The following is a 27,996-nucleotide window of genomic DNA, read 5'->3' as shown; positions in this document are numbered from 1 at the left end:
GGTGTTTTGTCTCTCTGACTCTGTAGACAACCACATTTTCCAAAATTGTTGTTGAAATTAGACTTCCAACTGGTTTTTCTTTCCTGAGTGTCGGAGAGGATCTTTAGGAGTAACAGATTCCAGAACAAACTGTTGACCATATGATGATGCACTTCAAAACCAGACTGCTTATTGGGAGCAGCCTTGTACTCAGCTGCCATGGCTGGAAATGTTTCCCATCAGTGGGAGCACCACGGGCCCATGTCTGCAGTCCGTGCCAAGTCTGCTCTGCTCCACGCTGTCCTCAGTGGTGGGGGCTCCCTGTCTTGGGTTGTGCCTGGGAGCAGAACAAAAAAGCAGGACTCGGTGAAAGTTCTTGGGTTTCTTCCAGGTCTCCCACCTCTGTCTACCTGTCTCTTGTTGCACTGTAGGTATTAAACTCCTAAGGACGGGGCCATGTTCTTGTTGCTCCTGTGAGTGATGCAGTTCCTGATCTGAGCCCTGGGTGCTCTCATGGCCCAAACCATGGATGGTGCTTATCATAGCAGCCCACTGGGTATTCCAGGGTGTTCCAGAGAGAATGTCCCTGATTGAGAAGTTCCTCTTTGGTTATGATTTAGAATCAATGTAAATGCATCAATTTTTCAGACACTGCCACCTGAAGGAACAGCAGGGTCAGTGCTGTCAGCTGTGGTTTCAGCTCCAGCTTTAGAATCCAGGACTGGGTCTGCTCTCTACTTCCAGAGTACTTTGAGCTTGTAAATGTGTGCCAGCTCCCCTGGAGGCAGGCCTGCTGGAGACTGAGAGCCTTTGAGATTCTCCAGAGCAATAAAAATCTAACTGTATTTCCTTGTCTAATAAACAGAACAGCAAAGAATCTTACAGGACCTTTAGATCCATCCACATTCAGACCAGTGTAGCGTTGTCAGCCCTCTTTAGTTTGTTACTTTAATAGACTTTAAAGTGTGTCTCAATTGTTTCCTTATTGCTTGAAGATCCCTTGGAAATGTCAGGTTTTGGTGGAACAAAGCGCTTTCTTCCTGGTTGTTAAACTCAGCCCTGACAAACTTGAAAAGAAGAATGGTTCTTTTTCTTTCTTTCTTTCTTTCTTTCTTTCTTTCTTTCTTTCTTTCTTTCTTTCTTTCTTTCTTTCTTTCTTTCTTTCTTTCTTTCTTTCTTTCTTTCTTTCTTTCTTTCTTTCTTTCTTTCTTTCTTTCTCTCTTTCTCTCTTTCTCTCTTTCTCTCTTTCTCTCTCTCTTTCTCTCTTTCTCTCTTTCTCTCTCTCTTTCTCTCTCTCTCTCTCTCTCTCTCTCTCTCTTTCTCTCTTTCTCTCTTTCTCTCTTTTTCTCTCTCTCTTTCTCTCTCTCTCTTTCTTTCTTCATGAAAACAATCTGGGAGACTGAGTATGGTCTGATGTGGTTCATAAGGGTAATGTGGACATTTTAATATTGCAGGTAAATCTGCAGAAGACATATTTGGAGAGTTGTTTACTCAAGCCAACACCTTTGCCTCTCGGGTGAGCATTCTCGTCGAGAGAGTTGACCGCTTGCAAGTCAAAGTCACTCAGCTGGATCCCAAAGAGGAGGAAGGTAATGGAGTGGAGCACAGGCTGAGCATGGTGAAGGTTCTCGTTGAGTCAGCATGGTTGGTTCAGCACCGTGAGCCCAGCATGACACTGCCATGGGTGTTGGAGTGTGTTCTCTGGAGCTGAGAGGGACTGTTTCCCTGCCTCCCAATAGAGCACTTGGACAGCTGTTTTGGCTTTGCTCTTCAGTGACTCTCCATGTGGGAACTTGCTCTCCAGCAGTTGGGTGGCAGTGGATGAATTGCTTGAACTTGGTCACAGGGCTTCCAAAGCCCATGGGCCACTCGAGGGAGAGCTCTGTTGATGGAGCAGTAGATCTTGGCAGCACGCTGGAGATTTGATGGGTTTCCCAAGGGATCTCTGGGAAAAGGAACCTGACCTTAAGAACTGCAAAGCATGCCAAGAATTCCAACTGAAATCAGATGTTCACTGCTTGGGCTTCAGTGTAGTTGGCCTGGGTCAAGTTGTTCTTCACTTGTTCTCTCCTCTTCCTTACAGTCTCCTTGCAAGGCATTAACACCAGGAAGGCCTTCAAAAGCTCCACCACTCAGGACCAGAAGCTCTTTGACAGAGATTCTCTCCCTGTACCTGTCCTCGAAACCTACAGGACCTGCAATACCCCTCCACCTCTCAACATCCTCTCACCTTACAGGTAGGGCTCCAATACCTCCTTGTTCCTTTGCAGAGAAAAACCTCTTCCTCCCAACCTGCCGGGGAGGTCCCTCCCCATGCTGTGCTGGACTGAAGTAGCTGTTTCCACTGGGAAACTGAGTCACTAAACAAACCCGCCAGGAAATCTCTGTCCTTTGGATTATGTGAAACTTTGCCTTTGAGGTCATACAAATGAACGTAGCTAGAAAATTATCTCTTTGGTTTTCTGCTGTCACTTTTGTGAGTGCCTTGGGGCCAGGCGTGGCTGGCTCTGCAGAACCATGCTGGGTGTGCTGCAGATGAGGCATTTTCCTTGTGCTCCTCCGTAGCCCAATGGCTCCTTTCCAAAGAAACAGTGTGAGATGCAGAGCATTCACCTGGAGGTGGCTCTCACCCAGGTGGGTGCAGCAGGCTGCTGTGATGCTTCCTGTGGCCTCCACTGCCTGTTCTGAGACATCTGGTGGGACCTACACTGGCTGTGTAACCAGTTCTGAGCAGTCCCACTTTGATTCCATCTTGTAGGTAGTAGAAGTAAAGGGGGTCAGAATCCAGAGACTTATCCCACATCCATAAATATCTTCTGAGCAGGTAAAAAGTAATTACAGATAGCTGGAGGCAGCTGTCTCCTGCCAGACGCGGCTGCACTGCAAAGTGGGAGGAGAGGGAGTCTGTGTGCGCTCACTCAGGAGCTTCAAGGACGCTGCTGGTCTGATTTAGGGTTCCTGAGCTGGAGGAGGAGGTTTTTTCACACCAAAATACAGCACAAACAAAAGGGAGTTGAAGTGAGAGACCTGCTGCTCTCCTGGTGATTGTTCATAGCAGTTAAGCTCTTCAGGTGCTGAGTAATGGAGGGTTTGTGTGAGGGCAGAAGGAGTGGGATGTGGGAGAGATGGGATGACTGAGATGGGGGTCTCTTCCTGTTCTGAAATGGGGGCAGAGGCAAGAGCAGCACTTGTGACCATCTCACTGCACTTCTAAACTCTCATCTGAGATAGTGCCTTGTGTTTCCTTCCAAGAAACGTGTGACCTGATTCTTGTCTGTGTGGTTTTTTCCTCCCCCTGTTCCAGGGATGATGGCAAAGAGGCACTTAAATTCTACACAGATCCTTCATATTTCTTCGACCTTTGGAAGGAGAAAATGCTTCAGGACACCAAGGATATCATGAAGGAAAAGCGGAAACATAGGGTGAGGAAGGGAGGAGGAGGAAGTGGGAAGTGTTAATAAATTTTGGACTCCAAATTTGCTGTTCAAAACTCAGGTTTGCACTTTTGGACTCCTATGGGATCAATTCAGTGAAGTTTTATCTGGTTTATCCACATCCTTGTTAATTAAAAAAAAGAGAACAAAGATACCTCTAATTGGTTTTTCCAAATGCCACTGTCTTTGGGCCTTAAATTATATCATAGTATAAGAGATGTAGTCTTAACGTACTTTATTTAGCTTTTGAGCAACTGGAGTATTAAGCATGAAAACAGATTGTGATTCCTCAATGAAAAATAACAAAGGAGAGATGTAGGGTGTGTTAGAATTCTGAGTGAGCTCATCTAAAGCCCAGTTCTCTGTGGGCAAGTGCCCATATTGCAGCCCAGAACACTGACCACCATGAGGGCGAAGGTGAAATTTGGACGTCTCAACACAGAGGCCAAAACCTAAATAGATTTGGGAAACCGAGCTTTTACTCTGCCCTCAAGCTGCTTATGCCAGGGGGTGATGATGGCATCGTGTCTGGGCTGCTCTGGGCAGCCTGATGTTGTCTGGCATTTTTTATGTTATCTGTGCTCTAGCTTTTTTATATGGAAGATCTTTGGAGAGTGCAGCAATCAGGAAAGTAAACTAAAAATCCTCTTTGAGACTGTGTCTTGTTGTAATTGCTCCAGGTCTGTCCTGTTCCTCTCTATTCCCAGTGAATTTAAAGCAAAATAAAGCTTGTGTTTGATTCCTCCTCTCTTAGAAAGAGAAAAAGGAGAATCCGAACCGAGGAAATGTGAATCCGCGGAAAATCAAAACCCGGAAAGAGGAGTGGGAGAAGCTGAAAATGGGACAAGAATTTGTCGAGTCAAAGGACAAACATGGTCCTGCTGGGTAAGCAGGTCGGGGGCTGGGTGATTGGGATGCAGTTCACCCTGTGCTGCAGCTCCTCCAGATTCACAGATCAATACTGCCACTAATCAGATTCTCCAAAGTAAATCCGCCTGCTGATCTAAAATTTGCCAAATAAATCAGGGAGCTGCACGGTTGGAACAAGGTGGCTCTGGCTGCTCTCGCTGCCTGTGGGCACAGAGGTGTTGGGAGCTTTGGCTCTGCCCCAGGGCAATGCCCTTCCCTCACACCCAGCCGAGGGTGGCATCTAGGTGCCATTGTGTGATGGCTTTGTTACATTTCACAAATGGCTCTTCACACCCTAAAGTTGAAGCGGGGGCTGTCCCCATCCAAGTATTTCAAGCTACAGATCTCTCTTTAGCACTTCTGGCTTGGGAATTCATTTAACTTTTGACACCAGCAAGGCTGGAAGCAGACCGAATTCCCCACAATGCTCTTCTTCCTTGCAGCTTCCTTTCATATAAGAAAAAAATCTCTCTTTAAATCACACTCTCCAGCTAAAAATAAAACTTGCTTTTAGTTTAATAAGAGAACAGGTTTGGTTTCTAGCAGGGGAATCGAGCAGCACAACAGCACCATTTTCTTGCTCCTCTCTTTTCTCATGTGAGTGTGTTCTTGCATTTGGATTCACTTGGGGTCCAGTGCCCCCAAAAATAGGGTGGTTCCCCCTCCCCACAGTGAAATGAGTCCGCTGAAAGCATGAGAATCTCTTTTCAGTACTATTCCAGCTTTGAATACTTATTTTAATGGCATTGCGGTTTCCATTTTGATACTCTATTCTCGAGCTTATTTTTTGGCATCTTTGAGTATCTCCTGTTTTTGCCACTGATGATACTCGGTGTAACTGCAAGTTCTTTAAGTCCAAGTTGGTCAAAACACTCTTAAGTGCTTTTACAAAATCAAGTGTTAAAGAAAAATGCATTTATTCAGGTGTTTGCTTGTTTATTAAAACACATACTCCTGCTGTTCTGGTGTGCAGCAGCCATAAACAGGGCAGCACCTGAGCAAATTTTAGCCACAGAATTACATTGAGCAAATACATACAGGTGTATGTAGTTCTCAATATAGCAGTCTCTGAGAAGTAAAGGTTTTTTTTAAATGATGTAAAATCATGGATTGATTTGGGTTGGAAAGGGCCTTAAAGTCCATCCAGTTCCACCCACTGCCATGGGCAGGGACGCCTTCCACTAGACCAGGTAGTTCCAAGCCCCGTCCAACCTGGCCTTGGACATTCCAGGGATCCAGGGGCAGCGAACCTCTCTGGACAACTCTCTGGGGAAAAAATGAGCTTTAGACATTGCCTTGAGTTCTATAAACAAACTCTTTATCTTGCTTTTCCCAGGTACCCCTCCAACATGGTGTATCAGAACGGCAGCATCGGCTCCAACGAAAGCATGGATGGGAACTGCTACCCGCCACCGCCACAGACTGACTCTATTGTGCCACCACCTCCCTCTTTCCCAGATGACAGCCTGCCTCCACCCCCGGTGGAATTTAGGTAAGCCTACGGGATCCCTTCTGTCACCAAGGAGTAGTAGGTGGTGTAAAAGGATGACATGAGACAGGCTGAGATAGTTCAGCAGAACTTCCTAATGGGTGTTGTATGGGAACCAGAATGCTCCTGTCTGGAAGGGAAGTGCAACTGCAGGCAGGGACAGAGGCACAGGCAGCACAGCTCTCCATGGATCCCAGCCACCATCACCATTCCCAGGCAGAAGGGGAGAACTAGAGTGGATTTATTCCACAGCAGTGTCCCAGTGAATGGCTTGGCCCCATTGCCATGGTTTTCCAATGGTTGTTCCATAGCATGTTCCTTATGTTCCTTTTGCACAACGCTCTCAGGCACATAGTGGAATTCCTGGGGGTGTCCTGTGCAGGCCCAGGCCTTGAATATGATGATCCTTGTGAGTCCCTTCCTACTCAGGATATTCCATGGCAGAGCTTTGCAAAGAACAGCTTCTTTAACCTCTTTTGCTCTGATCTGTGAGAAATGCACGATGTGGGCACTGGAGATGGAGATGTATTTAAGTTTCAAGGACTTGAGCACAGCAGCTGCCTCCTTCCCAGAGACTTGGGTGCAAGTTCAGGTCATTTACTTTGGATTGAATGAAATGGTGACTCCCAGGCACCTCCAGAGATGAGAGTTACGGTCCAGCAGTGGCTCAAGACGCAAAGGGCGAAACAAGAGTGGACTTTTTTTTTAAGACATTAGAACAGAGTCAAGAGGAACAAGAGAAAGTCTGTCTGATAGACAGGGCTGCTTGGCTTCACTCCATCTTATCCAAAGGCAGCAAGACTGCAGCAAAGGCTCTTCTGATGTGTCAGAGAGACCCAGCACTGCACTCTGCAGCCTGTGCCTCTTGGGTGGAGCAGACATGAGCTCTCAGATGAAGCTCTCACTGCCTTATGCAGTTGCTTAGATCTCTGCCCAACACCACAGATCTCCCCTCTTGTGGCTTTGTTTTGATGGTTGTTTTTAAGGAACCCTGGGAGGTAGATTTGATCTCCGGGAGTCTGTTTTGGATCAGCACTGTTAAAAATGCTGATGTTTTTGTGGCAAATATACCTTATTTTTCTGTCTTGCCATGGAAGGAGGTCTCAGTTTGGGCTTCCCTTGCACAGGATGTCACACTGTCACATGGGCAGTGGAGTCCTGTGGGATGAACAGAGCCTCCATAATGGGATATTCAGTCCCTCATGCCTTGGTGTTTTCAATAAGAGTGCGTTGGGTTCCCATGTCCTCCCCTTCACTCCCCACGGCAAGCTCTGAGACATGGCTGTTGCGCTCCAACTCCGAGCTGTGGAATCCAGGGAGGAGATCCATTCCCAGCAGGTGTTCTGAGCGTACACTTTCCTGGCACCCCCACCCTCCTCGTGCAGTTTATTCCGGCAGACATCCCTGATCCCTGCCTGGCGTGTCACGGGCCTGACCTCGGCGAGGAGGGGCGATGGCAGGGGCTCTGGAGCTGCTCCGAGCTCGGACGTGCCTGCCTGGCCTCTGACAGAGGTGAGGTGGCTCATGTTCTTGTCAGCCTCGGAGATGGGATGGAGGACAACATTCCTGCCATCCCTAGAAGCTTTCTGTTTTCTGGAGGTGTAGGCCAAAAGAAACAGTGCAAGGGAACTAAAACCAAGGAGTGAGGTCTTATGGAAACATCACATAAAGCTGGAACTTGGATTTTTTTGTCTGGACTGCAGCAAACACACATGATTTGCATTAACATGGAGACTGTACAGTCTGATCTGGCCCCAGGGCTGATTCCCTGTCTCTCTCATTCTGTTGCCACAGCTATCCTGTAGACAACCAAAGAGGTTCTGGTTCTGGAGGGCCCAAACGATCCAGCCTGGTTAGCCCAAGCCACCCACCACCAGCTCCTCCGATCGGATCGCCCTCCGCAGCCAGGCCGGGCTTTGCTCCCCCTCCAGCTCCTCCTCCACCACCACCACTAATGGAAAACACCCCCCCTCCACCACCTCCCATGGGCTTCCCCTCCCCGGGAACCCCCCCGCCACCCTCACCCCCCTCTTTCCCCCCTCACCCTGAGTTTGCTGCCCCTCCACCTCCCCCACCTCCTCCAGCAGTCGACTATTCCAGTGTTCTCCCAGCTCCGCTGCCGCAGCCGGGCACTGGGATTGCGCCGCCCCCGCCGCCGCCTCCGCCTCCTCCGGGCCCACCCCCCCTGGCTTCCAGCAGCCTGGATGGCCCCCCACCCCCCCCCTCCACCCTCTGACACCTCCACATCCAAGCTCAAGTCATCCTTGCCTGCGGTGAGCGATGCCAGGAGTGATCTGCTTTCGGCTATTCGGCAAGGTAAGGCTGTGTTTCCAGGCCAGCGCTCTCCTTTGCCTCTGGAAAACCCTTGGGAGCTGTCTCCTGGGAGCAGTGTGACTGCCTTGCTGCTCAAGGCTTGTCCCTTGTGGTCCCTCCTTGTCTCCCCACCCTCATGAGCACCTTGCTGGGTTTTACGCTTCCCCCAGCACTTCTGGAGATGGCAGTGTCAGAATTGGTGTGATCCACGTTTGTGGGGGAAGGTGCAGCAATGGGGTTAGCCTGTGGAGGGGCACAGAAAGGATTTGCTTCCCATTCCACCTCCCCACCCAGCCTGTCCTGGCTGTCACCAATGGCGTTACCCCAACACACCCAGCCTGCCTCACTCAGAGCACTGTGACAAAGGGGGATTTCAGTGTGACCAAGCCCTCAGCATGATCCCCTCTGTTCCCTTCTCCCCAACAGGCTTCCAGCTGCGCAAGGTGGAGGAGCAGCGGGAGCAGGAGAAGCGGGATGTTGTGGGCAACGACGTGGCCACTATCCTGTCCCGCCGCATCGCAGTGGAATACAGCGACTCCGAGGACGACTCCTCCGAGTTCGATGAGGACGAATGGTCGGATTAGCCACGCTCCCACCCCCTCCTTCCCTTCTCTCCTGGGTTTGCTTCTTACAGAATCAGGTGGCCAAACCTCACACCACATCCTTTTCACCCTGTAACCAAAGATGTGCCAAGGGTTTTCAGACAACCAGCAGCATATCTCCCCTCTCTCTCCCCCTCCAGCTTTGGCAGGACTTCGTGCTCTGCCTTTCCAAAAGGTCTCCTCACGGACACTGAGGATGCGGCGCTGGGATTTAGCTGGAGGGGGTGTAACGGTTGCTTATTTAAAAGAGAGCTAAACCTCCAGATTTTTGATGCCACCAGGCAGAGCACATATAAACCCTCCATCCTGAGGGATTTTTAAAGTAAAGATGGATGATCCTGTTGTGGCCATGTGGCCTTTTGGATGAAGGACATTTTCAGCTGGCTTTCTCAGTGCAACAGCAGACAGTTGATCTGATGGCTCTTCCTTGCCAGTGAATACTGGTAGTGCTGCAAGAAAATGGGCTTTAAATGTCAGTTCTCTGCTGCATCCCACTGTCAAAGAATCAGGTTTTTGGCAATAGTGCACAATTCTTTCCCCCCGACCCCTGAGTGTTAATTCCAGATCACCCTGTGTGGGGTGCGCTTCCCAGCTCCAAGGCTGCTGAGTGCCTTGGGTGCAGTGTAAGGAGGGACTTTTTTATTTTAGAAGCTGCCTTTACCTTCCATAAATCTCCTGGACTGCTTTGCCAAGAGGAGACTTGCACAGAGGGATGTAAAACTGGGGCAGGATGCTTGCTCAGCTTCCCACTCTTGGGAAAGCAGAGCCACTGCCCCACTGAGACACATCCGTAGTCAGCTCTGAGCAGTGGCCAGGCCTCGCCAGGCTGATTTTCTCCAATTCATGCTGAGATTGTGTTTTAAAATTCCAAATCCAGTGCCTAAGACAGGGAGGTGGGGTGGGGAGGGGTTCTCTGAACACCAGGCACTGTGGTGGTCTTTGGCCTACCAGGGCAGTTTGAGAGGTGCTTTTTTTTAGTGGGGTGACTGTATTTTTAACACAGGGACTTAAATGCTGGTATTGCCTTTGCTTCTTCTCCCTTCCCCCTAGGGAGGGGAGTTTGTGTGCCTAATAACATGGTGTGTGTGAACTGAGTTGCCCATCAGTTACATCAGACCTAACCTACCCTAATTTTGTTATTATAATTCATCCGTTAATTTTAAGAGAACATTTTTTCTCCTCACTAACCCTGTGAATTAATTCCCAGGCTGCTCACTATAGATCCAGTACTGGCAGGGGAAAATGGGGAATTTGAACTAGCCGACCTCGGTTTTATTGCTGTTTTATGTTACCTTACATAGAATATGAGCATATCTTGGAAATCTAACCCAGATACCCTATGTGTATTTTAATTTGGACATGACTCAGTAAGGGTCATGCAAAAAACAATTCCAAAGCCTTTTTGAGGTTATGGGTCCAGCTGTTGTGGGATGTGTGTCCCACTAAGACCAACTCTCCCATCTTTTTGCCTTTCCTAAAGTATTTCACCAGCCTGTGCCTGTCTCTCTTCCCTGCCTCGCCTCCTTTAATGATGTTACTGATACCTGGAACGCTGGGCCCTTCCCGAGGCTGGCTGGAAATCCTGCTTGGGAGTTGATTGATGGCTTCAGCTTGTGCCATCGAGTTCTTGCTGATTCCTTGTGTGTTTGTGTGTGTGTATGTGTTAATCTTGGCCAGGGCAGAGGTGGCCTGGAGGATGGGCTCAGGGGTGCAGATCAAGCTGGGACCCAGTGGGGCCCCGGAGATTCCCTGGGTGGCAGTGCCATCGGGTTTTGTTGGCAGGCAGGTTGCAGGGGGTGTGGGCAGCCGGGCATCCCCATGGACTGGGAGCATCTGAGCAGCACAGTGCCAGGTTCTGGAAGAGGGAAAAAACCCCTGGAGTGCAGGTGAGCCGTGGTGCAGTGGAGAGACTTGGAAATGCAAAGGGATGGTTGCTGCAAGCTGGGTGAGGGGATGAGAGAGGCACTGCCTCGTTCTGCTGCTCTTTCTGAGAGCATCCTCCTCCAGCTGCTCTGAGAGACAGGTTCCCAGGAAAAACAGGCCCTGAGCTAACCTGGGCTGACAGCAGGATCACACACGGGAGTGAGGAGCCCGCAAATGCCAAACCTGGCTAAATTTGAGATTGCATTAACTAGACTTAGCCCTTGTTGGGAGAGGGGAGGTGAGTCTTCTGTCACCTGAAATACCAAGAAGTGCCATATTCCCTGAGCCCCGATGGATGGTGTGTCAGGCAGGGCCATGCCTGGAGCACTGGGGACACGTCCCTCACACTGCCTATTGCACAAGGATGCTGCTGTGTGGGCAGGGCCGCGGGTGGAGGTGGTTCCTCTGGCCTCCAGGCAGCGGGAGGGACACTGCCTTGTCCCTGCAAGCCTGCTGGAAACACCCTCTGCTCCCAAATCCCATCCCAGGGCAGGCATCAAAACTGCAGGATCCTAAAGAGAGGGGTTGTGGACAGGTGGGGGAGGTTGGTTGTTGGAATGTTTTTTTAAATCTCCTTTGATCCCTGCTTTTTTTTTTTTTTTTTTTTTTTTTTTTTTTTTTTTTTTTTTTTTTTTTTTTTTTTTTTTTTTTTTTTTTTTTTTTTTTTTTTTCTCACTAAATCTTTGCTTGCCTTAGCCTATGTGGGGATCCCTGAGAAACAGCTGCTCTACAGAGGGACCATCTCTGAGTATCCTTGCAAAATCGCAGAGCTCTGGGCCACCAAAGGAGCTTGATGTTTTTGAAAGCAGTAGGGGAGGAGGAGAGGTGCCAAAACCAACCTTTGCAAGACAGAGCAGCTGTGCTGGAAGTGCAGGGCTGTCCTACCACCTTTGCCCTCATGTTGGGGGCTCTCACTCCTTCCTCCCCTTTCGTGGGGCTGGGGTGAACCTCAGGCATTTCCCGAAGCCCAGGGCACGAACTGTGCTCCCCCCAAGCTGTGCTCCCCCCGAGCAGCCTCCCGCTCCCCCGAGCAGCCATTCTGCCCATCCTGGGAGCTGCTGGCTCGGGGCTGCAGGTCCGGGCAGGCACGGCTGCCTTCCCTTCCCTGGTTAAACATTCTCCCGGTGTCCTCGCCCGCAGTGCTTGGCTGCTGCCGCCGGCAGCCTCTCCCCCGCCGCCCCCCTTCCCCTCGCTGGGAAAGCCTCGTCCTGGCTCCCCGGGCTCAGCCCGGAGCCGCAGCCGGTGACCTTCACCGCTTCTCCTCTCCTTATCAGAGCCAAAGCACCAGGCCAGCACCGGGGAGGGGACTCCTGGAGGTCCCAGATGGCTGAGGAATGGTGCGGAATGTCATTTCAGGGAAAGGGTAGATTGGATTTTATATATTTTTTTTTTTCAGAACGTGAACTTATTTAACGTGTTTCTTTTGGAAGTCCCTGCCCTGGAGGGGTTCTGGAACGGAGCTGCCTGGCAGGGCAGATGATGCTACCCTGGGCCAGATTTCACTGCTGTTGGATTTCGGGGGTGCTTTCTTCTCTTCCTTTTTAAACAAAGCCTTGAAGTGGAAGTGGATCCGATGTTTTTATTACTGTATTAACATAAAAATTAATTTTAATTCACTTCAGAAACTAACCCATTTTTCTTCCTGGTTAGAATGTCATAGAATTAGACAAGCTGTAACCCCTCCTGAAGTGCCTTATTTTCCTACATGATATAAATATATTTATAAGAGTAATTATTCCACTTATATCTTAGGGGTTTATTGCTGAGCAGGAGATAAGGTGGGAGTGGAGGGATGGAAAATGCCCTCCACAGATCCAGCCAGGCTGAAGGTCGGAAGGGCAACGTTTGATGGATACTCTCAGGGTGCAGGGGGTTCCTCACTTCAGACCAAAGGAGTTTCAGCAGTGAAACTCTGCTTAGAAAGACGAAAAAAGGACGAAAAACCCCAAATATGTGAGAAAAATACTGTAGATTTTTCAGGATTTTTTTTTTACCCCTGCAAAATAAACACTGATGGCCGGACTCTGCAGGGAGGCAGTGGGTGTGGGGGATCACAGCCCACCCCTGGTCCATCCTTGCACATCCCAGTGCAGACTCCCTGCCTTCTGTATTCCCGTGTAATGTCTGTGCTTTCCCCTGTCGGTTGCTGTATAAGCCAGATTTCCTGCTGCTTTGTTTTGTTGTTTTTAATAATCAGCTCAGTAACCCCTGGATGAAGATCCCAACTGCAAATATTTTGTAATGTACGTGTATAAAAAAAAAAAAAGTAATAATTTTTTTGATTCTTTTTAAAAACTTGATAAAATCTTTCTATCCCGTCGGTGCCTGTGTGTGTTACTGGGGGGTGTGAGCCTGGGCCTGGCACAGGGGCTGCTGTGGCTTTGTGTGTGACTTGGAGTCATGGAAAGGTTTGGGCTGGAAGGGACCTTAAAGCTCATCTCATTCCACGGGCAGGGACACCTTCCACTATCCCAGGCTGCTCCAAGCCATGTCCATCCTGGCCTTGGACACTCCAGGGATGGAGCAGCCACAGGTGCTCTGGGCAAGCCTAGCTCATTCCTGGGAGTGTGGGAGGTGCAGGGCTACCTGAGCCAGTCGTGCCTGTCCTTGTGTCCTCAGTGCAGCTACCAGGGTGTCCCTTGGGAAGCGCCGTGTCCATGGAGCTGCCCAGGCAGAGGCCAAGGAATGCTGGCGCATCCTGAACTGTCCGGCAAACACCATAGGCACAGACACCTTTTCCATGCCGAGGTGGGCTGAGGGCTATTACCAGTGGGAATTTGAGGGTCACAGCACCAAGGAAGCTCCACCAAGGAGCAGCCTCCCTGCAGCCCTCCCTGCCATAGGAAATGAACCCGGGCTCCATCTTGCAGAGCAGAGTTGCTGCAGCTGGGCCGGGAAGGGGCTGCAGCAGCCTTTTGCCTCCATTTCACAGCTCCAGCTCCCTCGTGCAGTGAATGTGCCTGGCAGTGGTGGCTGCTGGCCCTGAGCTCAGGTGCCTCGTCTGGCCTCGCTCTGTGGGGCTCTGTTTTCTTGCTGGTTGGTGAAAAGCAACAAAAGGCTCTGTCCCTGCTGTTCCTCGTCCCTGTTTTTACTGCCGGCTTTGCTCTGCCAAATTCCCTTGGCTTTAGGAGACACCGGTGCCTCGCTCCGCAGCGCTGTGCCTTTCTTGGCTGACAATGGTCCCTGGCTGCAAAACCTCATTAGATTAATTGGCCTTGCCAGCTCCTGAACAGGCAAGGCCTTTAGTCGTGCAGGGGCGCAGAGGGCAGGGGAAGGAGGGAGCTCTGGGCTTCCACACTCCCTCGAGCTGCATGTCCCAGCTCTTGGCTCCATCTGGAGCTGAGGAGGAGCAACTGGAGCTCCTGGCTGCCTTTGGATGGGCGTGGCTGTGGCCAGGTGGTACCTTTGCTTTTCTGGGGTGCAGGACAACAGGTAGCCTTGTGCTTTTGGAGCGACAGCCCTTGGAAGTCGTTGTCAGAATTTGGAGGGTGTTGGTGAGTTTTGTGCTGGTTTAACTCCCTAAACAACAGGGAAATCATAGTTCCAGATCTGCCTTCCTGGGTAACCCACAGGGAGATGGAGCTGGGAAGCTCCTGGAGACTGAGGTTTAGCTGGGTGCAGGGAGGAGAAGGCCAGCAGTGATTGATTGTGTGAGCCTCAGCCCTGTCCGTGAGCAGCACTTTGCTGCCGCAGGTGGGGCAGTGTCTCCACAGCTCCGCAGCCTTGGCACACCCACCTTGGCCCCGGCCTTTGATCCCTCTCCGTGCCTGTCTGTCTCTTCCACATGACTCGGCACAGGATCACAGCTGGCCAGGCTGCAGCTTCACAGGAGCCCCCGTCTCCAAAGACCTATTTAATTTTCTCCTTCAAGGTGGTGTTAGCAACACCCAGAAGATGCTGCTGGCTGCCTTGGACGAGTGGGCTGTGTGTCCTTTCCACCACTGACGTCAGCTTCTCTCCCTTAATTCCCCCTCTGGGACCGAAGCAAGTGCAGGCGCTGCCAGCTCGGATCAGCGTTAACAGCCTGCTCTCCCAGTGTGTGGCAGCGCTCCACTGTGCCAATGTCACCCCCGACTCATGCTGCTGTCCCTGGCCAAGCAGCCATGGGTGGTGGGAGAGCACTACCCTCTTCCAGCATCCTGGGAAGGGCCCAGTGCCAGCAGAAAGTCCCTGTTCCTCACACGTAGGTGTGCTGAGATGGCAGCTCAGCCCCTCAGAAATGGCTGACTCCTCTCTCGCACTGTTGCTGCCTGGTGGGTTTTTCTCTCCTCCTCCCTGCCTTTGCCGTTGCCTACGCGGTTGTGTGGGGAAGGCAATCGGCTCCCGTGCTGCGGATGGCTTTATCTGTAACTCTTCCATCTGCTCACAGCAGCTCACAAATAACCACGGGGTGCCAGAGGAATTATGTTATTTGGAGCTCAAGTTTCTGCAGTCTGGCAGGGCAGCAGCTCTGCGCCGGGCTCAGCCGCTCTGCAAAGGCCAGTGCTGGCATGGCCAGGGCTTAAGGCAGGAGCTGGGGAGGTGGCCAGGGCTGAATTACTCTCCCCATCCAGTCAGACAAAGCCCCAGCTCTGAGCCAGCATGGTAGCCTGGTCCTCTGGGAGCTTCCTGTGGAGAGCAGAGGGTCCTGCTGGCCCCGGGTCCCTGCGCAGCCGTGGGTTTGTGGCACAAAGCCGCCTTCTGCATCGCATTGGGTGACAGGGATAAAACAGGAGGCTGCTGACCCCCTCTCCTTGAACTCTGCTGTTTCCCACCAAGCACAGCCCTTTCAGACAGACTTCCCTCCCTGGGAAGCACCATCGGCTGCCTCCAGAGCCATGGCTGTGGTGGTAGCCGGGGACAATGCTCGAGGCCGAGCTGTGCCGGGAAATGCCTCCTGCTGCCTCCAGCATTTGGTAAAACACTTACAGCAGGGCCATGTTTTCTTCATTTCCTGCCTGCTGCCGCTTCCAAGGAAACAAAATCCCCCAAGCTAGGGCTGAGGTTTCTCATTTAAATGTAACCCAGGCCCATAACTGGAGCTGCCAGCCATCCCCATGGCCCGGGGGTCCCAGGGTGGTGCAGGAGGAGGTACATCAGGACTCGTGGTCCCATCATGGGCACTCCAGCAAGGCACTGAGAGCAGAGACCCATCCCTGGGATGGGGTGTGGGGAAGGGCAGCTCTTGGCTGTGTCCCAGGCAGGGCACTTGGGGTTCAGGGTGCCAGGGGGAGGTTTTGCAGTAGCAGCAACCTCCTTCCCTCCTCCCATCTGGCAAAACCCCGGTGGTTTTGGCAACAGGGCTGGAGCAGGGTGGTTTGGGACCAGCCCTGGCTCTGTTGTGGGTGCTGCCAGCTTTCTCACCTGCATGGTTTCCAAGGGCAAGTGCTTGGAGCCAGATCTGAGCCCCCCTGCTGCCAGCAGGACCAGGGCTGCTCACACCAGAGACGGGGAGCAAACCCCAACCCGCCCCCCTGCCTGCACTGCAGCACGGGCAGCCCTTGGAGGCAAAAGCTGCCTGTGCTTGCAGCATCTGCTGGGAGCCTGGGAAGGGCTGGCCCTGCCAGATGTGCGAGCACAGCTGGGGTGAGGCCGTGCCCACGTCTCTTAGCTCATATTTTAACCCCAAAGTTGGGCTGTTGGTCCTTCCCAAGCCTCTCCTGCACATCCCTGGCATGGGGGTGGCTGCTCAGCACTCTGGCACCGTCTTGGATGGATTTGACTCTTTTTTATAGCTTCACTTTCTGCATCTTTCTTGACTCAAAAAGGGAGCAGGCTGGGCCCTGCTGTATCTCCCCACCCTGTGCCTGCTCCATCATCCCCCAAAGGCCCGGAGCAGCCAGGAATGGCTCTGGGCTCGCTGGAGTGCTGGGAAGGTTGGGCCGTGCCTTCCTCCAGCCCGTGCTCTACCCGGGCTTCCCTCATCCATCCTGCAGGGAACCGGACACAGGTAGGAGCCAAAGGGTGCCTCTCCCACCTGGGAAGGGGACACACGGAGCTGGGCCATGGCCACCGTGGTGGCAGCAGGGGACGGGGCTGAGGGTGACATTCTTGGGGTGGTGGTGACAAGGATTCAGTGAGGGCTCAGCTCCCACAGCTCCCAAATTTCTGGTCCTGGGGAAACGCCTGGGCCTGAGCTGTGATGGCTTTTGATGCCATGCTGTCACTGTGGGTCACCGCAGCTCCTGAGCCCTCTGCATGCCCCCAGTCAGTCTGGGGAGCTCACCAGCAGCGGCACAGCCCTGCCAGGAGCTGGGAAGGGGGGGCTGTAGCCCTGTGCCCACCCCCACTGCTGGCTGTGGTGGGTGGGAGCCTGAGGAGGGCTTCCAGCAGACCTGAATGGTGCTGCCTTTGTGCCTTGCACCCTCTGGTGTGTCACCCTGTCCCCAGGGGAAGTGACAGGGACCCCAGAGAGTGGGAGGAACTGGATGGGCTTGCACACCGTGGAGAAGCTCCCTCTGAAGACATCAGCAGGGGAGGCACGAGGGAGAGAAAAGCAGTTTCAGCTGCCATGTGATGTTGACATAAGAATCACCAGGTAAAAACTGCCCGTGAACACAGCAGAGCTGGGAATTATGGGATTTTTCACTGCTCGGGGAGGTAGGCTTGGGAATTATTTCCTGAGGGATCTCAGCTGAGCTCTGGGGTAGAATGAACACCTCCAGCTTAACCTCACTGGGGACAGGAGGAGCCCGAAATTCCCCGTCCCCAGCGCTGAGCCCAGTCCAGGGAGAGCAGGGGACAATCTGTGGGTCCTTCAGCCCTCCCAGCCCCATCTCCCCTCATCACCTGCTAGCACAGCCCTTTGCCAGTGCTCAGCCGAGGGAAATCTTCATTTCCTTTGCAATAAAAAGCCCCAGCCCTCGGGGCTGCCACCAACTCCCCAAGCCCAAGGTGAAACGGAGCCTCGGGGGCCGCACACATCCCTCGGCACCGAGCCGGGCCCGGCTGCTCCCAGCCCGGGGCTCTGCCACATCTCGGCGTGTCTGCGGATGCACAAACGCCTGCGAGAAACCTGCTTCTCCCCGAGGGGGGCGGGCAGGGGCACAGGGGGCTCTGGGGGCGCAGAGGCTGCTACCGGAGGGGCTAAGCTGCCCTAATTAGCTCTGCCATCATTAACCCCGCCTTCCCCGCGACCAGCAGGCAGCCGGGGCAGCAGGGATGGGTGTTCAGATCCTGTTTGAGCAGTGACTTTCAGTGTGGGGGTGCTGGGCACGGTCCCCCTGTGCCCCCTTCACCAGGAGAGGGACTGGGGGGCAGAGATGGAGGCACAGACACCGTTCCCTCGAATGGACGGCCACAGTGGGAATGAGTCCTCGCCATCCCTGGGTGGGGGGACATGTCACACATCACCAGCAGAGCTGGACGCAGCCCCTGTGCCTGCTGGGGCTGTGAGGATGAGGATGGTCAGGGGCCTCAGTGCTGCTCTCCCCAGGCCAGCTCCTACTAACAGGATGTGATGGGTGCGGGAAGCGCTGTCACTCGGCATCTCTTACCCGGCAGCAGGGAAACAGAGCAGGGGGATGGCCCTGGTGAGACTCGGGAAGCTCAGCCTTCTCTGCCCCCTCGGGAAACACCATCCCAGCCCCTCCCCAGCATCAAACAGCCGCACCTCATACCACAAATTAATTTATTCCCCTTGCCAGAGTTGTAAACAAGAAGCAGCCCCCCACCCTGACCCCTTGAGAAGTCCCCATCCAGAGGGGTCCCCATCCCAGGGGGTCCCCATCCCAGGGGATCCCCATCCCAGGGGTCCCCTTCACAAGGGGCCCCCTTCACATCCATCTCTCCAGCCCAGAAATGTGCAAATCCAATCCCAGTGCAAAGAAAGGCTTTGGCAGGGGGAGCCCTGGGTGCCATGAGGTGGGGTGGCAGCACACAGAGGACCCCAAAACTTGTGGGTTTGGGGGTGCAGAGCCTCCAGCAGCCCCCCTCCTGAAGGCAGCGAGCACTAGAGGGCAGCAGGGCCCAGTGCTGGGCAGCAGGAGGGAGGCATGGAAATAAAATGAAATAACAATTCAAATACCAATAAATAAATAAATGGATCGTTGGGAGAAGGGGGGGAGGGGGTTGAGTCCCTCCTCCTCTGGCAACAAATCTCTCCTCCCCTTCCCCAAATGTATAAAATATATTTTGACTATCTGAGGTAAATAAAAAGGTTGTAAAAAAAAACAAGAGGGGGATGAACATTCCTGGTGTTTCCCCACCCTTAAAAAAATAAAGCATCATAAATAGTTTTAAAGAAATATGAGGATCAGCCCCCTCTCTCTCACTCATAAATATAGATTATATTACAGATAAAAAATACGTCTTTCTCTCCATTCAAAAAGTGGAAAAATAGAGGAAAAGAAGGGGTTGTGCCCAAAAAGGATGAGGCTGGGAAGAGCTGCTTGATTCCAAGAGCTCCTGCAATGTGCCTCTGGGAATGAAAAGGGGGAATCAAAGCAAATCCCCCAGCTGGAATCGGTAAGTGAAAGATGCCGGGGGGGGGCACATCAGACGTCACTGGGGGAGCGGGAGCGGAAAGGCAGCATGGAGGAGAAGCAGCCGCAGCACACTGCCCACAGCATTTTCTGGATCTCCTGGTTCCTGAAGGCGTAGATGATGGGGTTCAGCATGGAGTTGTAGGTGGCAGGGAGCAAGGTGGCGTAGGTGTAGAGGGCCGGGGAGCTGCAGTCCCCCAGCAGCCCGTACACGGCGAAGGGCAGCCAGCAGGACGCGAAGGTGCCCAGCATGACGGCCAGGGTGGCGATGCCCTTGCGGGTGGTGACGTAGTGGGAGCTGGCCAGGAAGTGCCGCTGGACGGCGATCTGGTGGGCGTGCCGGCACACAATCCTACAGATCTGCACGTACAGCTGGAGCATCACCGCGAACACCGTGAGGAAGGAGGCGGAGAGGATGATGAGGTGGTTCTTGGTCAGTGGTTTGACGATGCTGCAGGCGGAGGGCTCCTTCAGGCAGTTCCAGCCCATGACGGGCAGCAGCCCGTAGCAGATGGAGGCTCCCCAGGTGAGAATCAGCATGATGTAAGTCCTGGTGACCGTCCTCTCCGAGTAGTAGGTTAGGGCGTTGTAGAGGGACAGGTAGCGGTCGATGGTGATGGTCAGCAGGCTGCTGACGCTGGCCGTGAAGGAGGTGACCAGGAGCCCCACGGTGAGCAGGTTGACCGCTTCCGACGGGATGAAGTACACGAAGGCAAAGTGCAGGATCAACCCCACACCTGCCAGGAGGTCGGCTGTGGCCAAGCTGCCGATCAGGAGGAACATCGGGGCGCGGAAAGCCGGGGTGTAGAAAATGACCACCACCACAATGGCGTTCTCACAGGAGATGATGGTCCCCGAGATGCAGAGGACAACGTCCCATGGGTTCAAGGCAAGGGGTTGCACCATAGACTCCAGATCCAAGGAGCTGCCACTGCCATTCCTGGCTGAGAACCAGCCTTGCTGGCCTTCGCTGGAGTTGCGGGGCCCTTTCTCCATCATGATGGCGGAGGGTGACCTGCAAGAGCAGCCCCTCAGCACCTGCTGTCCACCAGCTGCCCCTGTGCCACCCAGAGTGGGCAGTACTGCCTGCCCCCAAAAGTTGTCTTCAGGAGGGTGGGCAGAGCAGTGGAGGTTGAGGGCGTGCTGGCTGTTTGCTCCGAGGGGATTTTTCTGGATGAGATGTTTTAGTTCTAAAATAAAATAAATAGGTGAATGAAGGGGAAGGAACACACACACACACACACCCCACCCCTGCTCCTGCCTGCCTTAGCTGCTGGGGGTTGGGCATTGCAAGATTTTAATGGGTAAATCCAGGGGAGCAGGACTGGCAGTGGAAAACACCCTCCCCCTCGAGGAGTTCGGGGCCAAAGTGAGGGGATCCCAAGCAGCAGGTAAAAGGGGTGACCCTACCCCCACGATCAGCACCCTAGCGGGAGCAGACACCCTCCTATCCCCACCATGGCCTTTTTACCCTGGGGGATCTGCCTCTCCCCGGGCGGGCAGCACAGCCCCTGGACGGGCTCTGGGGGGCCCGGCCGCCCCTCGCCACCCTCCCCCTAGCGCGGCGCTCTGCCAGAGCGGGCTCCCCCCTCCGCCGGTGCCCCCCTGGTGCCGGGCACTCACCTGCCGGGATGCCGGGCCCAGGCTGCGCTGGACTGCCCGGCCGGGGCGCCGCTGCCATGGGCGCCGTCGAGTTATAGCGCCGAGCGGGGCCGGGGGGGCCGGGGCTCGGCGGTGACTCACGGCCCCCCCGGCCCCGCTCGCCCTGCCGTGACGTCAGTGGCGCGCCGGAGCCAATCAGCGCCCGCGCGGGCAGCGCGGGAGCGCGCGCGCCGCATAGTAATCGCAGCTCATTCATAAACCCCCCCCCCCCGCCCCCCCCCGCCCGCGCCGGCCCACGCCCGCCGCAAGGGCCCCCAAAACCCCCACGCCCCCCGTGGGAACCCTCACCAGCCCGGGCAGCAGCAGGCCGTGCTGCAGGGGAGGGGACGCGGTGTGGACTCGCCCCTCTCCCCGCAATGCGGAGTTTCGGGGGTTCCGCGGTGGAGGGGGCGGCCTGCAGTTTGGAGGGATGGGGGGTGGTCGAGGATGGGGGGGTGGTCGAGGATGAGTCCTGTCCTGCCCCCGCATGGCCGGGGCTGCGCAGCGCCCTCCCCTCTCGCCGTGGGTCCCCGTGGGACTTTCCCATAGCGGGCTGAATAATTCACGGCCCGGAGAACCGGGAATGCCGGGCTGGGGAGGCTGAGGGGACCTCTCCCCCCGAGAGGAGGAGGAGAGGAGGAAGGAGAAGGCTGCGCGCCTCGAGACTCTTCCCCGGCGATCTGTCCGCGCCGAGGAGAGAGGGGGTCCCGGAGAGCCCGGGCCGGGGTGCGGCTCTGCTGGGACCCCGCGGGAGTCGGGAGACCCCGGTGGTTCTGGACGCGGCTGCGGCCGCCCCTCGGAGCCCGGGCGGGGGTTCGGCTCGGCTCGGCTCGGTCCGGTTCGGTTCGGCCCAGCCTGACTGGAGCTTTTCGCGGTGCTGAACGGTAGGACCCGGGACCCGGCCCCGGGGGATCGGCCGCGGCCCCGGAAAGGGCCGGAGTGTCCCGGACACGGGACAGGAGCGGGCAGGGTGCGCGGGAGAGCGGGCAGTGAGTGCGGTGCGCTGGGCACAGCCGGATGCAGGCACACGGTGCATGCAGGTGTGTACAGGGCGTGCAGGATGTGCAGGTGTGCGGTGTGTGCACTGTATACAGTGTGTGCAAGTGTGTACAGCTGTGTACAGGTGTGTGCAGGTGTGTTCACTTGTGTACAAGTGTATACAGCGTGTGCAGGTGTGTACAGCTGTGGACAGCTGTGTTCACTTGTGTACAGGTGTGTGCAGGTGTGCGCAGGTGTGTTCAGGTGTGTGCAGGTGTGCAGTGTGCGCAGGTGTGTACAGCTGTGCACAGGTGTGTTCAGGTGTGTGCAGGTGTGCAGTGTGCGCAGGTGTGTACAGCTGTGCACAGGTGTGTTCAGGTGTGTGCAGGTGTGCAGTGTGCGCAGGTGTGTACAGCTGTGCACAGGTGTGTTCAGGTGTGTGCAGGTGTGCAGTGTGCGCAGGTGTGTACAGCTGTGCACAGGTGTGTTCAGGTGTGTGCAGGTGTGCAGTGTGCGCAGGTGTGTACATCTGTGCACAGGTGTGTTCAGATGTGTGCAGGTGTGCAGTGTGCGCAGGTGTGTACAGCTGTGCACAGGTGTGTGCAGGTGTGCGCATCTGTGCACAGGGGGTGCAGTGTGTGCAGATGCGTACAGGTGTGAGCAGGTGTGCACAGGTGTGCAGCGTGTGCAGCCCGTGCAGCCCCGGCTTTCCCACGGCCGATGGATGTGTGTGTGTGTGTGATGGGGGGAACGCACCTCGTGGGAGACCCCCACACCCCCGGGCCGCGCCTGCCGGGGCGGGGCGGGGCGGGACGAGGCGGGGCCGCCCCCCCTCCCCCGCCGCCGCCGCCGGGGCCGCCTTCCGCGGGCGCGCATCTGCTCCGCTCCGCTCTCCCGGGAGATCCGCGGACACACCTCCCGCTGGGACCGTGCCGAGCCGGGCCGAGCCGAGCCGGGCCGGGCCATGGCCCCGCCGGGCCCCGGGGCGCTGCGTTGTGCGCTCCTGTACGCGCTGCTCTGCGCGCAGGGACCCGCTCCCACCCGCGCAGGTACGGCGGGGGGCGCGGGGGGGAACTCGGGGCTTTGCAGCTTTGGGCCAGCTGAACTTTTTTGCGGGGGTTGTTTTTTTTCCCAGGGGTTCCTCTCGCCCCCACGGGACTCGGTCGCCCGACCTTGGTTTGGGGGAGAGGGACCCCGCTCCCGCTCGCAGCCGTGCTCCGGGGGGCTGGGACCCCCAAGGGCCAGGCGGGTGCGCTGGGCTACAGCGGGATGAGCGGCGTGCAGGGTCCAGGCTCCTCCCCAAAAAGTGTGGGGATCCCGTGGACCGTGGTGGGGAGAGGGGAACGGAGCCGTCACCTCCTTCCCGAGGCGATGCAACTCCGGGCGTTAATTATGCAAACCCCAGGCTTCCTTCTGCTCCCCCTCTCCCATCCCCCTGCTGCTGCTGAAGGGAGACGTTTCTACCCTGACTTATCCCAGCGGGACCCACGGGTGTTCCCAGAGCACCCCTGGGAGTGGGGCTGCCCTCGGCCGGCCCCGCTGCCCCCCTTCCTTCCCCTCCCTCCCCACACCTGACGGCAGGAGCGGGAGTTGACAACGTTGGGTTTAAACGTCTGTTCCTGCGCCTGCCGCGATAAAAATAAATTACAAACCTGCCTAAACCCTCGCGAACAAAGTCCTACTTTCCCATTGGCTCCCGGCAGGTCTCCAAATGCTGGAAGGGGGGGCCAGCGGCGTGCCCACCTCCCCCTCCCGTAGCCATGACAATGGGGCTGCAGCATCTCCACGTCCTGCCTTACGCCACCAGTTGCCCCTTGGCTTTTCCTGGGAAAGAAGGAAAGGGGCTTCTCTATCAGGCGCGCATGGTTTTTAGGGACCCCTAAAAGCTGGGGGGCTCAGTGGTCTCTCCAAAGGGAAGTGGTGCGGTGGGAAGCACTGCCGGCAGGGGTGCCTTGTGCCTGTTCCGTCCCCTGGGGAGAGAACCCGGGTGAATGCCAGCTTGCAGCAGCCTCCTGCGAGCCCTGCCAGGAGGGTTTGCCCTGAGCCTGGAAACACATCCAGCGTGGGGAACGGCTCCCGGCTCTTTCCCGGGATGGAGCAAACGCGGGCGTGGGACGCAGCGCGGTGCAGGCAGGGCCCGGCCGCAGCTCGGCGCAGCCTCCCTCACCGACAGCCAGCGCTGTAAATTAATGATGAGCGTGTGTGGGGGAAGAGCAGCTCCGCAAACACCACAGTGACTCACCGCCGCACCGGGCCGATGGGAACGGGGGGTCCCGCGGGGTGACCTGGGTGGGCAGAGGGGCAACACTGCTCGGGTAACCCCCCCCAGGGTGGTGCTGCCGCCTCAGCTCATTTCAACCTCCACCAAAAGATCCCAGACCCTGTGCCGGGGCCAGGGGATGTTTCCTGCGTTGTGGGTGATGGGGGAGCCCTGTGTGAGCTGAGTGGGTGCTGGCGGCTATGGGTGTCCCCTCGCTGGAGGGCCGGTGATGCTACGAACACCCCATCGGGACGGGGCTGTTGGGTTTGGTGCTGTGGGATGTGCCTTCGTTCCTCCTGCTGCATCATCAGAATTGCCCCACCATGGGGCTGCGGGTCCAGCCCCACCCCACTGCCGCAGGGATGGGTGCTGGCCCTGCCCTCATCGCCTTTCCCTGGCTTTGGCAGGAGAGTGTGGCAAGCTGAAGTCCTGCGAGGTGTGTACAGCCAGCAGCCACTCCCACAATGGCACCGACTGCGTCTGGGTGGGCTGCGGGACCCCCGAGGAGCCAGGTGAGGGGCTCGGCTGGGTGGGCACAGAGAGGGTCTCTCATCAACCCTCCCTACCCCCTGTCACTGGAGCGGGGCCATGCCCGGGTGGTGTCGGCACTCAGCACCCTTGGATGCCCAGCCCCAGCTGATTTCACCATCAGGGTCCATCTCAGCTGTTCACAAAGCCCCTGCTCGGGGCTGTGCCCTGTGGGGTGCAGGTCTGAGCCCCCACTCCCAGACCCTCAGGTGGATGCCCACCCCTGGGAATGAAACCTGTTCATCTCACCCCCTCAGGTGCCCAGGGCAGCCCTGGGCCTGGACACCGCTGGCTGCCCTGGTTTGGGATCCCCGGGAAAACTCTGCTCCCTCTTCCCGCAGGAGCAGGGAGCTGCGTGCAGAGAGGCTCAGCAGTGCGGGAGACCTGTGCACTCTACAACAGCAGCACCCTGTGCCGAGGTAACCCCAGACCCCAAAGCCCCCAGACCCTCTGGCCTTCGGGACAGGGGTGCTGCTGCGAGTGCCAGGGCCATGGGAACGAAATCCCAACACTGGGACAGGGACATGGGGTTGCAGGGGTGTGTGGCAATGTCCCCTGTCACCCCTTTTACCCCCTTCCCTCTGTCCCTGCCCTCTCTAGCACTGAAGTCTCACACGGAAGAGCCTCCACGATCCCATAGCAAGGAGCAAGTGACACACTCCACAAGTGAGTGGGTCTGGGGAGGGGTGGGAGGCAGTGGGATGGGGGTCCTGGATGCCCCAGGGATCAGTGACTTGTCCCAACAAGGCACTTCCCTCTCTAGTTCACATCTCTTTGGGAGGGATGTGCGAAGCTGACCTCGGTGTTGGCCCATGGATGTGCCCGCTGTCCCCTCTGTCACAGCCCTGTCCCTGTCCCTTCTCTCTGCACTGGGCAATGCAGCGGCTCATGGCACCCATCAGCCCTCCAGGAACAAGCCCTGATTCCATCCTTGCTGGGAACTACCACCTCCAGCCTGGCTGGGAATGGAGCAGGAGCCTCTTCCAGTAAGGGGGAACTGGAGAGCGCTGGGCTCATTACAGCAGGAAACCGGAGCCTGGAGACTGCTGAATTATTGATCCCACTGGGATCTTCTTGCTGCTGGCTCCTTTCCTGCAGCTCCAGCTGCTCTGGCACGGGAAGGGGCTGAGCCCATCCCAACAGCCATGTATTGGTGGGGACCCAAGCTGGGAGCTGCCATTCCTCCCTGAGCAGCCTGGTTTTCTTCAGGACCCCAAATCCCCCCTCTTTGGTGGACACATCTGTACTCAGGGATGCCAACAGCACCCATGACTCCCCAAACCTCCCATTTTCCCTGGCCACCAGGGACCACCACCACCAGTGCCCCGCTGACGGGCAGCCCCGAGTTCCGCCCGCCCGGCTTCGACACCGCGAGTTTCATTGGGGGCATCGTGCTGGTGCTGTGCATCCAGGCCGTCGCCTTCTTCATCATCAAGTTCATCAAGTCAAAGGACAGCACCTACCAAACGCTGTAAGGGCCCCGCATGGGATCCGGGATGGAGGGGGGACCCGGGCCAATCCCACCCTACAGTCAAGCCTGGGGTAGCCCTGGGGTGTGTCCTGTCCCCCGCTGTGTCGTGTCCCGTGGCTCTTTGTGCCAGTCTGTCCCCACGCTGCAGGGGATGATCTAGGAGATGGAGGGGTTCACACCCCCCTGCCTGTCCCCTCGCCGCTGTCCGGCTGTCCTGCCTGCTCTGTCTGTCGCTGTCTGGCTGGATCCTGACTCTGAGCCCCGCAGGGGGCGGGGGGGCCCAGGTCTGTCCCTCGGAGCTGGCCCATGCTGCTCGGTGCTGTCCCCGCGGCCCGGGATCGCTGTGTCTGATGTGGGGGCCGTGCCCCCTCTCTCTTTCCTTCCACGCTGCCAGAGAGGACAACCAGTAGGTTCTGGGTGCCGGCGGCACTGGGGAGGGAGTGTCCCCCTGCACCCCCAGGGCTTCACCCCTGCCTCGCACCTCCCCGGGCAGAGGGGGCGTGGGCCCTCCCTCCTGGTTTGCATGACGGGTGTTTCCCAACTGGTTTTGCTGTTTCCTGTGAGTTGTTAGGGATGGAAAGGAAGGGGTCCCCCCTTGCCCCCTTTCTGGCATGGAGCCCCTCAGGGGGACAGCCCCTTACAGCCCCTTCTGCCACCGGGTGAGGTGTCCCCAGTGCCCCCAGCCTCACCCTGAGCCTCCTTGACAGCACGGGGACTGCAGGGCTCCCAGTTTGGCCCCAGCAGCCCCCTTCCCACTCTCAGCACCCCTGTTCCACTGCCTCCCCACAGCCTTGAGGCTCATGGGGCCTGGGAGTCCCCTCTCCCCCTCATGGACTGCTGGGTAATTTTCGCTCTAGCATTTTGGCTGGAGCACGCAACCATGTTCTGGGGGACATCCCCCATGCCCCCTAGCCCCCCGTGCCCGCCAGAGGAGCGGAGCCAGGGCCTTGCTGTGTGCTTTTGCTGTGCCTCTGTGTGCTCTGGGGGGGCTGGGGGCGGTTCCCTCTCCCCCACCCTCTTTCTGTGTGCTGTTCTGGGGAGGGGGCTGCATGTCGTGTGCTGTGGGGTGACACTTGTAGCTCAGGCTGCCCCCCATTAAACTCTGCCAGGTGGTGTCTGTGTTGTGTCCGGGGGTTGCTGTGGCTGGGGGGGTGCAGGGGATCCCCTCTCCCTCCAGGGCAGTCCAACCCTCCCCCATGGTGTGGGTGGGCACTGGGACCCCCCCAGCACCCCCTCCCTGTGGGGCTGCGAGGGGCTGGGACCCCCAGGGTGAAGCCCCCAGGACCTTTCCTGTTACATCTCCTCTCTGTCCAACGCACCAGGATCTGAGGTCCCTGCGCCCCCAGGCTGGGAGGTGGCTGTCCCCGTCCTCCCCAGGTGAAGAGGCCACTGCTGGTGTCACCCTGCCCGCGGCCGGACTGTCCCCCGTCCCCCCCCCCCCCACCAGCACTATGCAAAGCCAGGACACCAGGGTGGGACACCCCGGGTCGCCCGTCCCCACCCCCGCGGGTGCTGGGGATGCTCCGGGGCTTTGCGCCCCCCGGCTGCTCCCAGGGGGTGCAGCTGGGCAGGGGGGCCTATCCAGCCCTGAATTCCACCTTCGGCCCCACCCTGTGCTTGCCAGACGCCCAGGGGACCCGGCGCATCCAGGAATCAGAAGACACGTGGCCCTAGGTGTCAGTGGGGGACCCTTTGCTGGCCCCAGCCCCACACCAGGCAGAGCCCGAGCTGGAACAGGGGGGGCAGAAAACAGTAAAGGATTTTCCTGTAATTCCTGGTGTCCGTGTCATTGTCACCCCGCAGCCCCAGCAGTGGGGCTGTCCCGGGAGATTCCGGTTGCAAAAAACCTTTGGGGATTTGGCTGCTCTGCCTACAGGGTGTGACTGGTGGGTGGCCCCAGGTGACTCCAGTCCTCCCAGTGACCGGGAACCAGTGTGGGTGTCCCGGTGGGACAGGGCAGCCCAGTGTGGGCTATCCCAGTAAGAAAAGGGACATCCTAGTAGAGCA

The 27,996-nt window shown here is 56.5% G+C and overlaps 3 protein-coding genes across 5 annotated transcripts in view; 2 read left to right on the top strand and 1 right to left on the bottom strand.

The window, feature by feature from the left end:
- WASF2 (WASP family member 2) overlaps window positions 1-12,969 on the top strand; it is a 32,437-nt gene extending 19,468 nt beyond the window's left edge. The window contains 8 exon segments of the mRNA XM_053998590.1: window positions 1,434-1,568; window positions 2,063-2,216; window positions 3,284-3,401; window positions 4,168-4,298; window positions 5,659-5,814; window positions 7,606-8,022; window positions 8,024-8,127; window positions 8,551-12,969. Coding sequence (XP_053854565.1) covers window positions 1,434-1,568; window positions 2,063-2,216; window positions 3,284-3,401; window positions 4,168-4,298; window positions 5,659-5,814; window positions 7,606-8,022; window positions 8,024-8,127; window positions 8,551-8,708 — 1,373 coding nt within the window. The 3' untranslated portion in view covers window positions 8,709-12,969.
- Window positions 12,970-18,269: 5,300 nt separating this feature from the next.
- GPR3 (G protein-coupled receptor 3) lies at window positions 18,270-20,823 on the bottom strand. 2 transcript variants are annotated; one of them, XM_053998592.1, is made up of 2 exons: window positions 20,735-20,823; window positions 18,270-20,126 (listed from the first exon to the last, which is right to left on the bottom strand). In XM_053998592.1, the coding sequence occupies exon 2, from the start codon at window positions 20,108-20,110 to the stop codon at window positions 19,124-19,126; it is 987 nt and encodes a 328-aa protein (XP_053854567.1). In that variant the 5' UTR covers window positions 20,111-20,126; window positions 20,735-20,823; the 3' UTR covers window positions 18,270-19,123. The 2 variants fall into 2 exon arrangements, with proteins under 2 accessions (XP_053854567.1, XP_053854566.1); XM_053998591.1 differs by having other exon boundaries at window positions 18,270-20,281; window positions 20,735-20,817.
- Window positions 20,824-22,582: 1,759 nt separating this feature from the next.
- On the top strand, window positions 22,583-27,760 carry CD164L2 (CD164 molecule like 2). 2 transcript variants are annotated; one of them, XM_053998594.1, is made up of 6 exons: window positions 22,583-22,779; window positions 24,398-24,502; window positions 24,860-24,937; window positions 25,119-25,184; window positions 25,824-25,989; window positions 27,312-27,760. In XM_053998594.1, exons 1-6 carry the CDS (start codon window positions 22,695-22,697, stop codon window positions 27,316-27,318), a joined length of 507 nt encoding a protein of 168 aa, XP_053854569.1. In that variant the 5' UTR covers window positions 22,583-22,694; the 3' UTR covers window positions 27,319-27,760. The 2 variants fall into 2 exon arrangements, with proteins under 2 accessions (XP_053854569.1, XP_053854568.1); XM_053998593.1 differs by lacking the exon at window positions 27,312-27,760 and adding an exon at window positions 26,384-26,474.
- Window positions 27,761-27,996: the final 236 nt, after the last annotated feature.

Source organism: Vidua macroura, chromosome 25, assembly GCF_024509145.1.
Source record: "Vidua macroura isolate BioBank_ID:100142 chromosome 25, ASM2450914v1, whole genome shotgun sequence".
Classification (NCBI taxonomy): Eukaryota; Metazoa; Chordata; class Aves; order Passeriformes; family Viduidae; genus Vidua; species Vidua macroura.
The sequence above is the reverse complement of the archived record's forward strand: the minus strand, read 5'-3'. Positions and strand labels throughout refer to the sequence as shown.

Bases quoted from the DNA above. Each gene is read 5' to 3' on its own strand.
- GPR3 (XM_053998592.1), bottom strand. From the start codon at position 20,110: ATGATGGAGAAAGGGCCCCGCAACTCCAGCGAAGGCCAGCAAGGCTGG.
- CD164L2 (XM_053998593.1), top strand. From the start codon at position 22,695: ATGGCCCCGCCGGGCCCCGGGGCGCTGCGTTGTGCGCTCCTGTACGCG. The intron at 22,780-24,397 runs GTACGGCGGGGG...TGGCTTTGGCAG, and splicing joins ACCCGCTCCCACCCGCGCAG to GAGAGTGTGGCAAGCTGAAG. The intron at 24,938-25,118 runs GTAACCCCAGAC...TGCCCTCTCTAG, and splicing joins CAGCAGCACCCTGTGCCGAG to CACTGAAGTCTCACACGGAA.